Source organism: Anopheles merus, chromosome 2L (genome assembly GCF_017562075.2).
Source record: "Anopheles merus strain MAF chromosome 2L, AmerM5.1, whole genome shotgun sequence".
Classification (NCBI taxonomy): domain Eukaryota; kingdom Metazoa; phylum Arthropoda; class Insecta; order Diptera; family Culicidae; genus Anopheles; species Anopheles merus.
The window spans coordinates 30189903-30202726 of NC_054083.1; the positions used below are offsets into that span (position 1 = coordinate 30189903).

The window sequence follows — 12824 nt, forward strand, 5'->3', positions numbered from 1 at the left end:
CGCGCGTTTGGCGCATTTGTGCGAATCGGGCCTGAGTTTTGCGGAAAGTCGAGCCAAATGTATCCTTGCGTTAGTTTGTGTGTGGTTACGGTCGTAATACGGGGACGGACGGGTGTGTGCGGTTGGGTTGGTAGAGAAGTGTTTGGGTGCTTATTATACGTATTTTAGAATTTATTTCACATTATTAAGGCAATTTATAAAAAAGATCTTTTAAACAGTAGGAAATGTAACAAAGATTTATAAAATTAAAAAAAAAATCATAGACCAACCAGTGATCCAGTAGTTCTGATTGATGGTGAGCGTTAGGTTTGCTTGTTCTTTGAAGTATTTATTTATTCTATTACTTTAGATATAATTGCTATTTATTTGTTTATTTATTCATTAATTTATTTATTCATTTATTTATTTATTTATTCATTTATTTATTTATTTATTTATTTTTAGAATAATCATAAGTTTTTTCTGCTTTGACGGTTTCTTCCATGTATTATTTATATTTTTCTTTATTAATTTGCTTATGTGTTTTCCTCTTATTTGTCATGTTTTATTTAACTATGTGTTCTATTGACCAAAAATTTAACAAAGCTAATAACATTTAGTTCGTTTGTTGGGCATGTCTATTTTTTCATATTTTTCATATTCCATGTTTTTCTTTATCCATCATTTATATAATAATTGGGTTTTTATGCTTTGTATGTTTTTACCACGAGCTATTTCTCATTTTGTTTGTTAATTATTTATGTATTAACATCTTATTTCTAACAACTTTTACTAGGTATTGTCTTTTCTACAAATTTAACTTATTTCATACCTTTCAATTCGTTTTCTTCCAACTTTTCACACGAGTCATCGAGTCACCAACAATCTGACCGTTCGCTTTTCGACCGTCCCACAATTGCGTGCTAACCGGTTTCCAATCGGTCCCGGTTCGGGCCGGGCGGGCTTTTCGCGGGGAATCCATACGAACGTCATGTGATATGTACGCAGCCCCTGCCGTTGCTGGAAGGGGTTGAACAGCCGCGGGTCCGAGGGCTCGCTGGCGGGGGGAGACGATCGACGAATGGTGGACTTAATGGACGGCGATTTTTAAAGTTCGTTCTGCTTTGCGACGTTCTGTTCTTCTGGGCACGCGTGACGCAATGGGTCACTCGGAATTGGGAATTGGAAACACCGGTTTTCGGTGTATTGCTCGGTGGCTAGACGTTTGTGTTTCTCTTGATGGTGCCCGCTCCTGAAACGCATTCGTCATATTGTTCGTAAATTGATCGTGTAAACATATGCGGCGAGTTTAGAACCATTTTTGAAGATAAATTCCATTTTTGAGCTGCTTAACACTTGTGTGTTACAATGTCGCACACTGTTTTCAGAGAATATGGTTGGGGTTTTATTTCGGGGGTTTTGTTTTTAATTTAATTAATAAGGTAAATGTACTCTAGACATGCGACGGCGTCTCTAGTTGTAACTTATTGTTATTTTATTTGTAAAACAAAGCTCTACCAAACACTGTACAAGGTCATATTTCTTCGCACTATGATGGAGATAAGGGTCGTTGCTTAACCGCATAATATCATTTATTACCCCATGAGGCCGGGCGCTGGCACTGCTTATCTTCTTCTAAGTCTTCGAGTTTTGGCAAATTTGTTTTTCCATTTTTGCAACCCAGAACAAGCTAATAACTGCCCTGCTGCTGCAGAAGCACTGTTCGTGTTGCGGGGAGGAAAATAATTTACATAAGATTAGCGTTGCATAAAACTAAAGGGGCATTCTGCAGAGGAAGTTTCTGTTGTGCAGGGGTGTTCTTTACGAGGTATTTCGTTTTCATGTTGTGTTGCATTTTTAAATATTCTTGGAAACCTGTTCAACAACACCAAGCTTCACTGCGATGTGTAGGGTTTTCCCTTTCGATTGATGACTAACGCTACGGTAGCAGGTGCATCGTAAAGTGTAATTTTCACACGAATTCGATGTGGGCGCTTGACGAATTTTTACTCTCTCTCTCTCTCTCTCTCTCTCTCTCTCTCTCTGCTCCATCTCTCTCTCTCTTATTTGCTCAACCTTTCACACATTTTGGCGCATTTTACGCTTTTGCACTTCTTCGGTACAACGTAATTTCAATTTGCACTCTAGCCAGTTTCTGACACACACACTCGCACTTTAACACTCACGCTTTACGCGGCGCCACCCCAAACGCGGAAATCATCACATTGACCAGCGTTATAACAAAGATGCCGATCGTGATGAGGTCGTTGATCTTGTTTGCCTTGCATATCTCTTTCCGATCGTTCACGTCGTACCGGCTGTTCATGATCAGGCCGACGCCGACCGCTACCTGTACCAGCAGGCTGACGGAGATAAAGATTAGGCTGAAGATGTAGTACGGATGACGCTCGTACGTTTCCAGCACGTACCGAAGCTGGTTCGCATTGGCGGACAGCAGCGCCAGGTCCATCATGCCCTGGGCTAGCGTTTTCTTCTGCTGGTACACATTCACGTTCGGTATTACCTCGGGCAGTGGCAGCCCGGCGGCACCCTGTTCGACCTACAATCAGGATAGGTTGGATGTGGATTGAGTGTATTTCGTTTTTATAGGCTCCCCTGAAACCAAAGGGCCATACTTACGGTAGGTGACAGTGAACCGTCGTTAATGTTTAGGGCCATTTTATGCACCCGGTGGGAGGGATCGAACGAACGAATGAACGAAAACAACAAACAAAAGTCTCTATTCCCGGGCTGCGTCTGGTGTGTGCGGCCAGATAGATTCCGCGACGACAACTAAGCGCGCTGACGGAATGAATACAACAAAATCATGCTCGCTGCAAACGAAAATAAACCGCGGTAGTGTCGGTGCGCATGAGTTGCAGGGTTCGTCGCTTGGGTTGGTAGTTTGTTTTTTTTAATGGTCCATTTATTTTTTTTCTTTTAAGTGATTTTTTTTTGAATAAAATAAATTGACTGTAATTTTGTTATGTTTTATTCAGTTCATATATATATTTGTTTTAATTTTCTGAGAGTTTGCCAATTGAGTTTTATTTTAAATAAAAATTGATATCATGTCATTAATTTCGGTCTTATCATCATCTTCGACGACTTGAGCGAGTAATGGTACCCACGGAACGATTTCCAAACCATGCTCGTGGCGAACTCTTTCGTTTCACCGCGCAAATACTTTCCGTTCAAGTTGCTGCAATTAAACAAAACAAAAAGAGCAAATAAAAGCAAACATCAATAAAGCTAACAGGAATTAAACGAAGGCTCATTAAAATCACCTTTGATGGCAGGCTCTATACCACCATGCGCCAGTGTACGTGACCGCACAGTTCTCAGTCGATGCATCTCGGTCCTCATCTTTCGTCGTAAAGGGCATCCCCTTCAAATCGCTCAACGAGTCGCCGGCCGTACCGCTGTAGCCGTCGATTACGAGCAGCGCAAACTTTTGGCCCACATTGCCGATTGCAAACCGCTCGTACCGGGCCACCGTCCGGTTGCCCTCGAAATCCTCCAGCAGGATCGCCAGCTCGTGCGGTGCCGACTCGGTTAGCTGATGGATAAGCCCCAGGCCCAGCCAAAACTCGCCGTTCAGATTGCCGAAGCCTTCGTAGTACTCGTCCCAGGCCCGGTAGAAGTTGATCGAACCGTCGAACCGCTGCTGAATCACAACCCACCCGCCCGACTCGTACTCCTGGTCGCACCGCACCGTGATCGGTTCCTTGAAGGGATACTCGGGCCGTATCTGGTACACACCGGACGCTGCGAACGGTACCTTGCCGCAGGACGGATACACCGCCGACTGCTTATCACCGGAGAGTGGCAAAGCGGGCGCCATGCTGCAGGTTGCGTTTCGCTTCAGCAAATACTCGCCAAGCTGTTCCTTCGTTACGAGATGGTGCTGTTTGGCCAGCAGCTCGGTAACATCGCGCTGCAGGACGGTAAAATTTTGCTGCGCGTGCTCGTCGCTCAGCCCGAGCAGCGTGACCGTTTTGGCGGTTTGCTGCGCAATCCAGGCTAAGTTTTCCACCGACTTTACGAGACTATCGATGCGGGTGCTTAGAGTGGTGATCCTTTCCTCGGACTGTAGCTGCTTCTCGATGAAATGGTACTCGAGGGAGGTTAACTTTGCCAGCAGCATTTCGAAGCCAAATCCGGATGGTGCCGTTGCCGGAACGGATGCATTTTCTGCGACGCTCACTGTGGCCAGAGCAGTGTGGCAGCAACACAGCAGAAAAAGCGATAATTTGGTTCGCATTTTTTTACACCCGCTTCCGACAACACTTCACAACGAAACTTACTTACAAAGCGTATGGAAGTGTCGCTTATATACGAAAGAGTGGATCGAGGACGCAATCAAACAACAGCAAAAAAACCGCATCCTTTTGGGATTAACCGCATGGCAATGGTATGGTTTTGGGTGAGATGTGATAAAACATATGTGAAACACGCAATACGTTTATGATTCATTTGTTCTGTAGAGCAGTGTGCTGGTGCAGCAGCATGTATTTGCTTCTTTTTTACGGTATTCATACGCTTAACGTCATTAATGTACGACACACGCTGTAGAAAAACCTGTTTTTAATGAAATTTTGTGAATGCCGTGGTGTTAAATTTAATCCAATTAAATTTTTATGTAAAATGTTTTAAATTTTAATGATCAGAAGTGAATTGACACTTAAATTTTTATCATAAAATTAATCTCGAAAGTCCTATAATAAAAAAGCGAACGATTTTTTTAAGAATGAGAAAACAATAAATCTGAAACGACAAATGTTCAATTTGAAAATGTACGCAGACGCGATTTGTTTTCAGTCGTTGACCCTATCCGCAAAAGGCGGTTTTCGCCGCGATTTTCGACCAAGCGAAAATAAAAATTATGCCATTTGTATGGGGCGAACACACACACACAAATTATGGTGGCTGATTATGGATGGGAAGATTATGGTTCTGACTTCTGTTTCGCTCTTGCTCACAGACGATGGTGTCCCGTCCCATTCTCACCATGTTGTAGGCGCAAAGCTATGGCTGTTGCTGCTCTTTCTCGCACGTGAGGGAGTTTTCTTTCTCCTTGTTATTCCCATGTGTGGCATTGGCTGCGAACGATCATCATCGTCCTGATCCGTTAGTTAGTTAAAGGTAAATTGTTAGAAGCAATTGCTCTGGTACATCGAATGCTGCACAAATTCGTGCACGTTTATGTGCCACACTGTACGGACAACGTTTTGTGACTAGCACAACATCACATTTTAGCAACACAGCCCGGCCTTTGGTCCTGAATTTAAAAAAAACCTAAAGCACATGTATGATGTAGATTGTGTGTAGATTTGGAACATTTTATACGGACGAGCAACAATTAAATGCCGCATATTGTATACCCTTTAAACTAAACGGCGGAATGCATTTTAAACGACATTCTGCTGCTCTATTCGACATGCACACAGGCTCATTGAACGCATGCTGTGATTAAATCGTTTCCTACGAGGCCAGATGAGTTCGATTCTCATCCGGATCATTCCTCAGGTATGAAGAACTGACTATCCGATAACGTGGTTTTAGTAAGGTAAAGAAGAAGCCGTTACAGCCCGGTCCAAAGTATTGGTCGTTACGTCAAAGAAGAAGATCATTTGTACGGGAGGATGTGGCTTGAATTGCTGCGCTAAGCCTCGGCTCGTAAGGGATGCAAGATCACCTGTACAATAAAGAGATAAGGAAGATGGTCTTATCGGCCAAAGGCTGCAATCGATCACGTGGCTCCACGGAGCGCTGGTATGTGGTCAGCGAGTGCAGTATGCAGTTCGACAGCCACCATCGCGTCCCGTGGGAGCAACGCGTTCGAGTCGGCCTAAATGATCGGGATCGTTTACGGATGGCTCCCACCCGGTAGGACGACCCGCACCCAGTGGCGGATTAACAGGAGCAGAGGCCCTAAGCGGTCACACGAATGTATCGAGCAAGAAGTTATATGAGGAATGCCAAACCAGAGAAGGTTTGTGAAGTAATTTTACTTTTGAACGGGGCCCCACACGGCCGTTTTATTTGCGTACTGGCAGTGGCAGATCTAACGGTAGGCGGACTAGGCCTACCCGCCGGTTTAGAGGCCCCGTAGATCGTCAGACAAGATCGGTTCTTATCCGCGCCATTCCCCGGATATCGAGAACTGACTATCCGTTAGCGTGATTTTAGTAAATTTTAAAAGTCGTTTCAGCCCTGTCTACAGAATTGCTCGTTACGTCAAAGAAGAAGAAGAAAATTTGTACGGGAGGCTATGAGATTGCAGTGCGGCACGCGGCCTCGGTACGTGGGGGATGGCGAATCACCTGTACAACAAAGAGTGCAGGGAGATGGTAGCGAGCTGTGGGGTTTTATCGGCCACGAGCTGCAAACAACCAAGTGGTTCCATGGAGCGCTAGTATGTTGTCAGTGAGTGCACTAGGTAGTTCGGCAGGTGCCAATCCGACCCGTGGGTGCAACGAGTTCAAGACGACACGAATGAACTGGATCGTTTACGGATGGTTCCGACAGAGAAGGATTACGAAGGATCCGCTCCTCGGAGCCTCACGTGGCCGCTTAGTTTGCGTACTGGCTAATCCGCCCCTGCCCCCCACCTCACTATTGTTTGCCTTAAGGCTTACGGCAAATACAGTTTACTTTTGTTATTCTAAACTATGCTAGCATTATTGAACAGCAATACGAAAGAAAAGGAATGAGAAGGAAAGAAGGGGAAAGGGAGTACATAAAAGGGGGGCTAACAAGAGCGGAAGGGAGCGGAGGAGCAGGAAGGGTGATAGTCGAAGAGGTGAGATGAGAAGATGAAGGCGAGGATTGCGTGTAGCAGCGTTCATTGTTCCCAAGCGACGATGGATTCTAAACAATGGGGGACGAGAGCGAAGCGAACTGGAGGAAGCATACAGGAACGGGGAGGACAAACAGGAAGGGATCAACAAGCATTTTTTGAAAATCGATGTTCTTATTTCTGTATTTTCCACATTGTCCATATCAATCTTATGAGCTGCGGATCGTACAAAGCTGCTTCATCTTTTTCTTAATTGAAACAGTAACCATTGCTTTTCTGTCTGCCTCAGCCACTCCTTTCTTCTTCTCCGCGCAACGACCTACGCGGTCATGCTGGATAATTAAACGTTGCTACGAGAAACGGTCCATACGAGGCTTGAACCCATGGCGAGCAGGTTGCTAAGTCATGCGAGTTGACGTGACCTGTTAGTAATTGGTGTACCCCTAGCGAGATAGGCAGTCCTGGGCCACTAGGATCAAACGGGGCTTGAACGCAGGACGGTCATGTTGTTGTGTTCGGGCAGCACTACAACGAGGGGCAGCCGAATCCAGCCAAGCCATCCATAGAATGCGGGGACGCGTGGAGCAGCTTGGCGCGTGAAAGGACCGGCTGCATCACCGGCATTTGAGGCTCCCCGGGGCCGGATGCCACAACCAATCCCCGAGCGCAGCCGCAGCGCCATCGACCAGCATAAGCGCCAACATAAACGTCACTTACGCATGCTGTGTCAATGGCGAGTTCAGCGACGGGCTAGAACACAACTATCTATGCCACCCGCCAGACAGCGACATGACCGCGCCGCTCCATCCGCAACGATAATGCGTCTCCAAAAAAGGCGAGAGAAGGAGCAAGCCAGACAACGCGAGCGAGCGTTGCATGCGTCAGCCAAGCCGGGACGGATCGCTCCTCGCTTACAGCATCGAGCGAGAGGCAGGGGAGACGTTCCTTTCTCTCTTCCGAACAGTAGACCCCGGTAATAAAGAAGAAGACAATACAACATGCATCCTTACTTGTAATCCCCATTGGTAGAGAAGGAAGGAGGGAGAGGGGTAGGGGACGATTGGATGGGTTTGTGCATTATTGATAAAAAAATAAATTTAAGGACAATATGTGTTCAATGATACCATCCCTCATTTGAACACTTGACTTTCCGTTAAGTTTAACTAAGCATTGGTTGGCTTCACATGTGCGTACTACTGTATTGCTAATTGTCCTTTGATTGATTCTTTTTTTTGCACAAGCGCAACTAACTGCACTAACAAACAATATAAAACCCGTACGAAGCATGCATTCAATCGATCCGGCAAATAGCTCCAACGGTAGATCGATTCATACATCCACACGACAACTTGCGCGGTTATCAAATCCGGATTCGAACGACGGCTGCAGGCAACGCGCAATGCATCAGCAGCCAAAAAAAACGGGAAGGAAAAAAACAATAACCCCAAGTCAAGCGCGCTCACACAAGGTCAAGCATTCGCCAATAGCCGCTGGGAGAAAGAGGGGAATGAAGGAGGCGATGCGAAGCGACGTCACACAAATCAACTGTGATCTGGTAGAACGGATAAAGAAGACAGCAGACAAGCGCTATCACTCCCACCACTAGCAGCATATGAACAGCTGGTGTGATCGCCACAACCGACAAGCAAGGAGTAAGGGGGAGAGCAAGAATCATCTTTTTCTAGCCATCTATAAAATTTATTTTTTGTGGCTGCTATTCTATACAACAACCCAAAATCAGCAAAACCACCCATAATTTTGATGTTTTTCGCCGTGAAACCCAACCCGCAAAATCCGCCGTTGCTATAAAATCTACGACGTCGAGTAGACGTCGAGTGAACGTCGACTGGACGTCGAGTCTACGTCGAGTTAAATAGTTTACTCGACCAAGCGAATTTTTGAAATAGATTTCACGGCGAAAAACATCAAAATTATGGGTGGTTTTGCTGATTTTGGGTTGTTGTATAGAATAGCAGCCACAAAAAATAAATTTTATAGATGGCTAGAAAAAGATGATTCTTGCTCTCCCCCTTACTCCTTGCTTGTCGGTTGTGGCGATCACACCAGCTGTTCATATGCTGCTAGTGGTGGGAGTGATAGCGCTTGTCTGCTGTCTTCTTTATCCGTTCTACCAGATCACAGTTGATTTGTGTGACGTCGCTTCGCATCGCCTCCTTCATTCCCCTCTTTCTCCCAGCGGCTATTGGCGAATGCTTGACCTTGTGTGAGCGCGCTTGACTTGGGGTTATTGTTTTTTCCTTCCCGTTTTTTTTGGCTGCTGATGCATTGCGCGTTGCCTGCAGCCGTCGTTCGAATCCGGATTTGATAACCGCGCAAGTTGTCGTGTGGATGTATGAATCGATCTACCGTTGGAGCTATTTGCCGGATCGATTGAATGCATGCTTCGTACGGGTTTTATATTGTTTGTTAGTGCAGTTAGTTGCGCTTGTGCAAAAAAAAAGAATCAATCAAAGGACAATTAGCAATACAGTAGTACGCACATGTGAAGCCAACCAATGCTTAGTTAAACTTAACGGAAAGTCAAGTGTTCAAATGAGGGATGGTATCATTGAACACATATTGTCCTTAAATTTATTTTTTATCAATAATGCACAAACCCATCCAATCGTCCCCTACCCCTCTCCCTCCTTCCTTCTCTACCAATGGGGATTACAAGTAAGGATGCATGTTGTATTGTCTTCTTCTTTATTACCGGGGTCTACTGTTCGGAAGAGAGAAAGGAACGTCTCCCCTGCCTCTCGCTCGATGCTGTAAGCGAGGAGCGATCCGCCCCGGCTTGGCTGACGCATGCAACGCTCGCTCGCGTTGTCTGGCTTGCTCCTTCTCTCGCCTTTTTTGGAGACGCATTATCGTTGCGGATGGAGCGGCGCGGTCATGTCGCTGTCTGGCGGGTGGCATAGATAGTTGTGTTCTAGCCCGTCGCTGAACTCGCCATTGACACAGCATGCGTAAGTGACGTTTATGTTGGCGCTTATGCTGGTCGATGGCGCTGCGGCTGCGCTCGGGGATTGGTTGTGGCATCCGGCCCCGGGGAGCCTCAAATGCCGGTGATGCAGCCGGTCCTTTCACGCGCCAAGCTGCTCCACGCGTCCCCGCATTCTATGGATGGCTTGGCTGGATTCGGCTGCCCCTCGTTGTAGTGCTGCCCGAACACAACAACATGACCGTCCTGCGTTCAAGCCCCGTTTGATCCTAGTGGCCCAGGACTGCCTATCTCGCTAGGGGTACACCAATTACTAACAGGTCACGTCAACTCGCATGACTTAGCAACCTGCTCGCCATGGGTTCAAGCCTCGTATGGACCGTTTCTCGTAGCAACGTTTAATTATCCGGCATGACCGCGTAGGTCGTTGCGCGGAGAAGAAGAAAGGAGTGGCTGAGGCAGGCAGAAAAGCAATGGTTACTGTTTCAATTAAGAAAAAGATGAAGCAGCTTTGTACGATCCGCAGCTCATAAGATTGATATGGACAATGTGGAAAATACAGAAATAAGAACATCGATTTTCAAAAAATGCTTGTTGATCCCTTCCTGTTTGTCCTCCCCGTTCCTGTATGCTTCCTCCAGTTCGCTTCGCTCTCGTCCCCCATTGTTTAGAATCCATCGTCGCTTGGGAACAATGAACGCTGCTACACGCAATCCTCGCCTTCATCTTCTCATCTCACCTCTTCGACTATCACCCTTCCTGCTCCTCCGCTCCCTTCCGCTCTTGTTAGCCCCCCTTTTATGTACTCCCTTTCCCCTTCTTTCCTTCTCATTCCTTTTCTTTCGTATTGCTGTTCAATAATGCTAGCATAGTTTAGAATAACAAAAGTAAACTGTATTTGCCGTAAGCCTTAAGGCAAACAATAGTGAGGTGGGGGGCAGGGGCGGATTAGCCAGTACGCAAACTAAGCGGCCACGTGAGGCTCCGAGGAGCGGATCCTTCGTAATCCTTCTCTGTCGGAACCATCCGTAAACGATCCAGTTCATTCGTGTCGTCTTGAACTCGTTGCACCCACGGGTCGGATTGGCACCTGCCGAACTACCTAGTGCACTCACTGACAACATACTAGCGCTCCATGGAACCACTTGGTTGTTTGCAGCTCGTGGCCGATAAAACCCCACAGCTCGCTACCATCTCCCTGCACTCTTTGTTGTACAGGTGATTCGCCATCCCCCACGTACCGAGGCCGCGTGCCGCACTGCAATCTCATAGCCTCCCGTACAAATTTTCTTCTTCTTCTTTGACGTAACGAGCAATTCTGTAGACAGGGCTGAAACGACTTTTAAAATTTACTAAAATCACGCTAACGGATAGTCAGTTCTCGATATCCGGGGAATGGCGCGGATAAGAACCGATCTTGTCTGACGATCTACGGGGCCTCTAAACCGGCGGGGCCCAGGCGACCGCCTAGTCCGCCTACCGTTAGATCTGCCACTGCCAGTACGCAAATAAAACGGCCGTGTGGGGCCCCGTTCAAAAGTAAAATTACTTCACAAACCTTCTCTGGTTTGGCATTCCTCATATAACTTCTTGCTCGATACATTCGTGTGACCGCTTAGGGCCTCTGCTCCTGTTAATCCGCCACTGGGTGCGGGTCGTCCTACCGGGTGGGAGCCATCCGTAAACGATCCCGATCATTTAGGCCGACTCGAACGCGTTGCTCCCACGGGACGCGATGGTGGCTGTCGAACTGCATACTGCACTCGCTGACCACATACCAGCGCTCCGTGGAGCCACGTGATCGATTGCAGCCTTTGGCCGATAAGACCATCTTCCTTATCTCTTTATTGTACAGGTGATCTTGCATCCCTTACGAGCCGAGGCTTAGCGCAGCAATTCAAGCCACATCCTCCCGTACAAATGATCTTCTTCTTTGACGTAACGACCAATACTTTGGACCGGGCTGTAACGGCTTCTTCTTTACCTTACTAAAACCACGTTATCGGATAGTCAGTTCTTCATACCTGAGGAATGATCCGGATGAGAATCGAACTCATCTGGCCTCGTAGGAAACGATTTAATCACATCATGCGTTCAATGAGCCTGTGTGCATGTCGAATAGAGCAGCAGAATGTCGTTTAAAATGCATTCCGCCGTTTAGTTTAAAGGGTATACAATATGCGGCATTTAATTGTTGCTCGTCCGTATAAAATGTTCCAAATCTACACACAATCTACATCATACATGTGCTTTAGGTTTTTTTTAAATTCAGGACCAAAGGCCGGGCTGTGTTGCTAAAATGTGATGTTGTGCTAGTCACAAAACGTTGTCCGTACAGTGTGGCACATAAACGTGCACGAATTTGTGCAGCATTCGATGTACCAGAGCAATTGCTTCTAACAATTTACCTTTAACTAACTAACGGATCAGGACGATGATGATCGTTCGCAGCCAATGCCACACATGGGAATAACAAGGAGAAAGAAAACTCCCTCACGTGCGAGAAAGAGCAGCAACAGCCATAGCTTTGCGCCTACAACATGGTGAGAATGGGACGGGACACCATCGTCTGTGAGCAAGAGCGAAACAGAAGTCAGAACCATAATCTTCCCATCCATAATCAGCCACCATAATTTGTGTGTGTGTTCGCCCCATACAAATGGCATAATTTTTATTTTCGCTTGGTCGAAAATCGCGGCGAAAACCGCCTTTTGCGGATAGGGAATCTATTTCAAAAATTCGCTTGGTCGAGTAAACTATTTAACTCGACGTAGACTCGACGTCCAGTCGACGTTCACTCGACGTCTACTCGACGTCGTAGATTTTATAGCAACGGCGGATTTTGCGGGTTGGGAATCGCACAGTGTGTGGTGTCAGGTCCGATTGCAGCAATCGTTTTTCTAATCCTATAAAATATATTTTTAAATATTCGCATAAATTTTAAGCATATAAACCTAATCCAACTAAAATGACGATTTTTTTGTTACATTTATGATAAACATTTACACTGGTTTTTTCTAATAATGTGGGTTGCTACTGAGCAAAAGGCTTTCAAATATGTTTTAACAATTTCCTAATCGTATTCATATCTGTTCTATA

General features: G+C 46.2%; 2 protein-coding genes across 2 annotated transcripts; both read right to left on the reverse strand.

Moving 5' to 3' along the window:
• Positions 1 to 1988: 1988 nt before the first annotated feature.
• On the reverse strand, positions 1989 to 2804 carry LOC121593441 (ninjurin-1-like). Its single transcript, XM_041915775.1, has 2 exons — positions 2620 to 2804; positions 1989 to 2539 (listed from the first exon to the last, which is right to left on the reverse strand). The coding sequence occupies exons 1-2, from the start codon at positions 2656 to 2658 to the stop codon at positions 2162 to 2164; spliced, it is 417 nt and encodes a 138-aa protein (XP_041771709.1). The 5' UTR covers positions 2659 to 2804; the 3' UTR covers positions 1989 to 2161.
• Positions 2805 to 2973: 169 nt separating this feature from the next.
• LOC121592642 (microfibril-associated glycoprotein 4-like) lies at positions 2974 to 4271 on the reverse strand. Its single transcript, XM_041914277.1, has 2 exons — positions 3267 to 4271; positions 2974 to 3181 (listed from the first exon to the last, which is right to left on the reverse strand). The coding sequence occupies exons 1-2, from the start codon at positions 4241 to 4243 to the stop codon at positions 3049 to 3051; spliced, it is 1110 nt and encodes a 369-aa protein (XP_041770211.1). The 5' UTR covers positions 4244 to 4271; the 3' UTR covers positions 2974 to 3048.
• Between the last annotated feature and the right edge of the window lie 8553 nt (positions 4272 to 12824).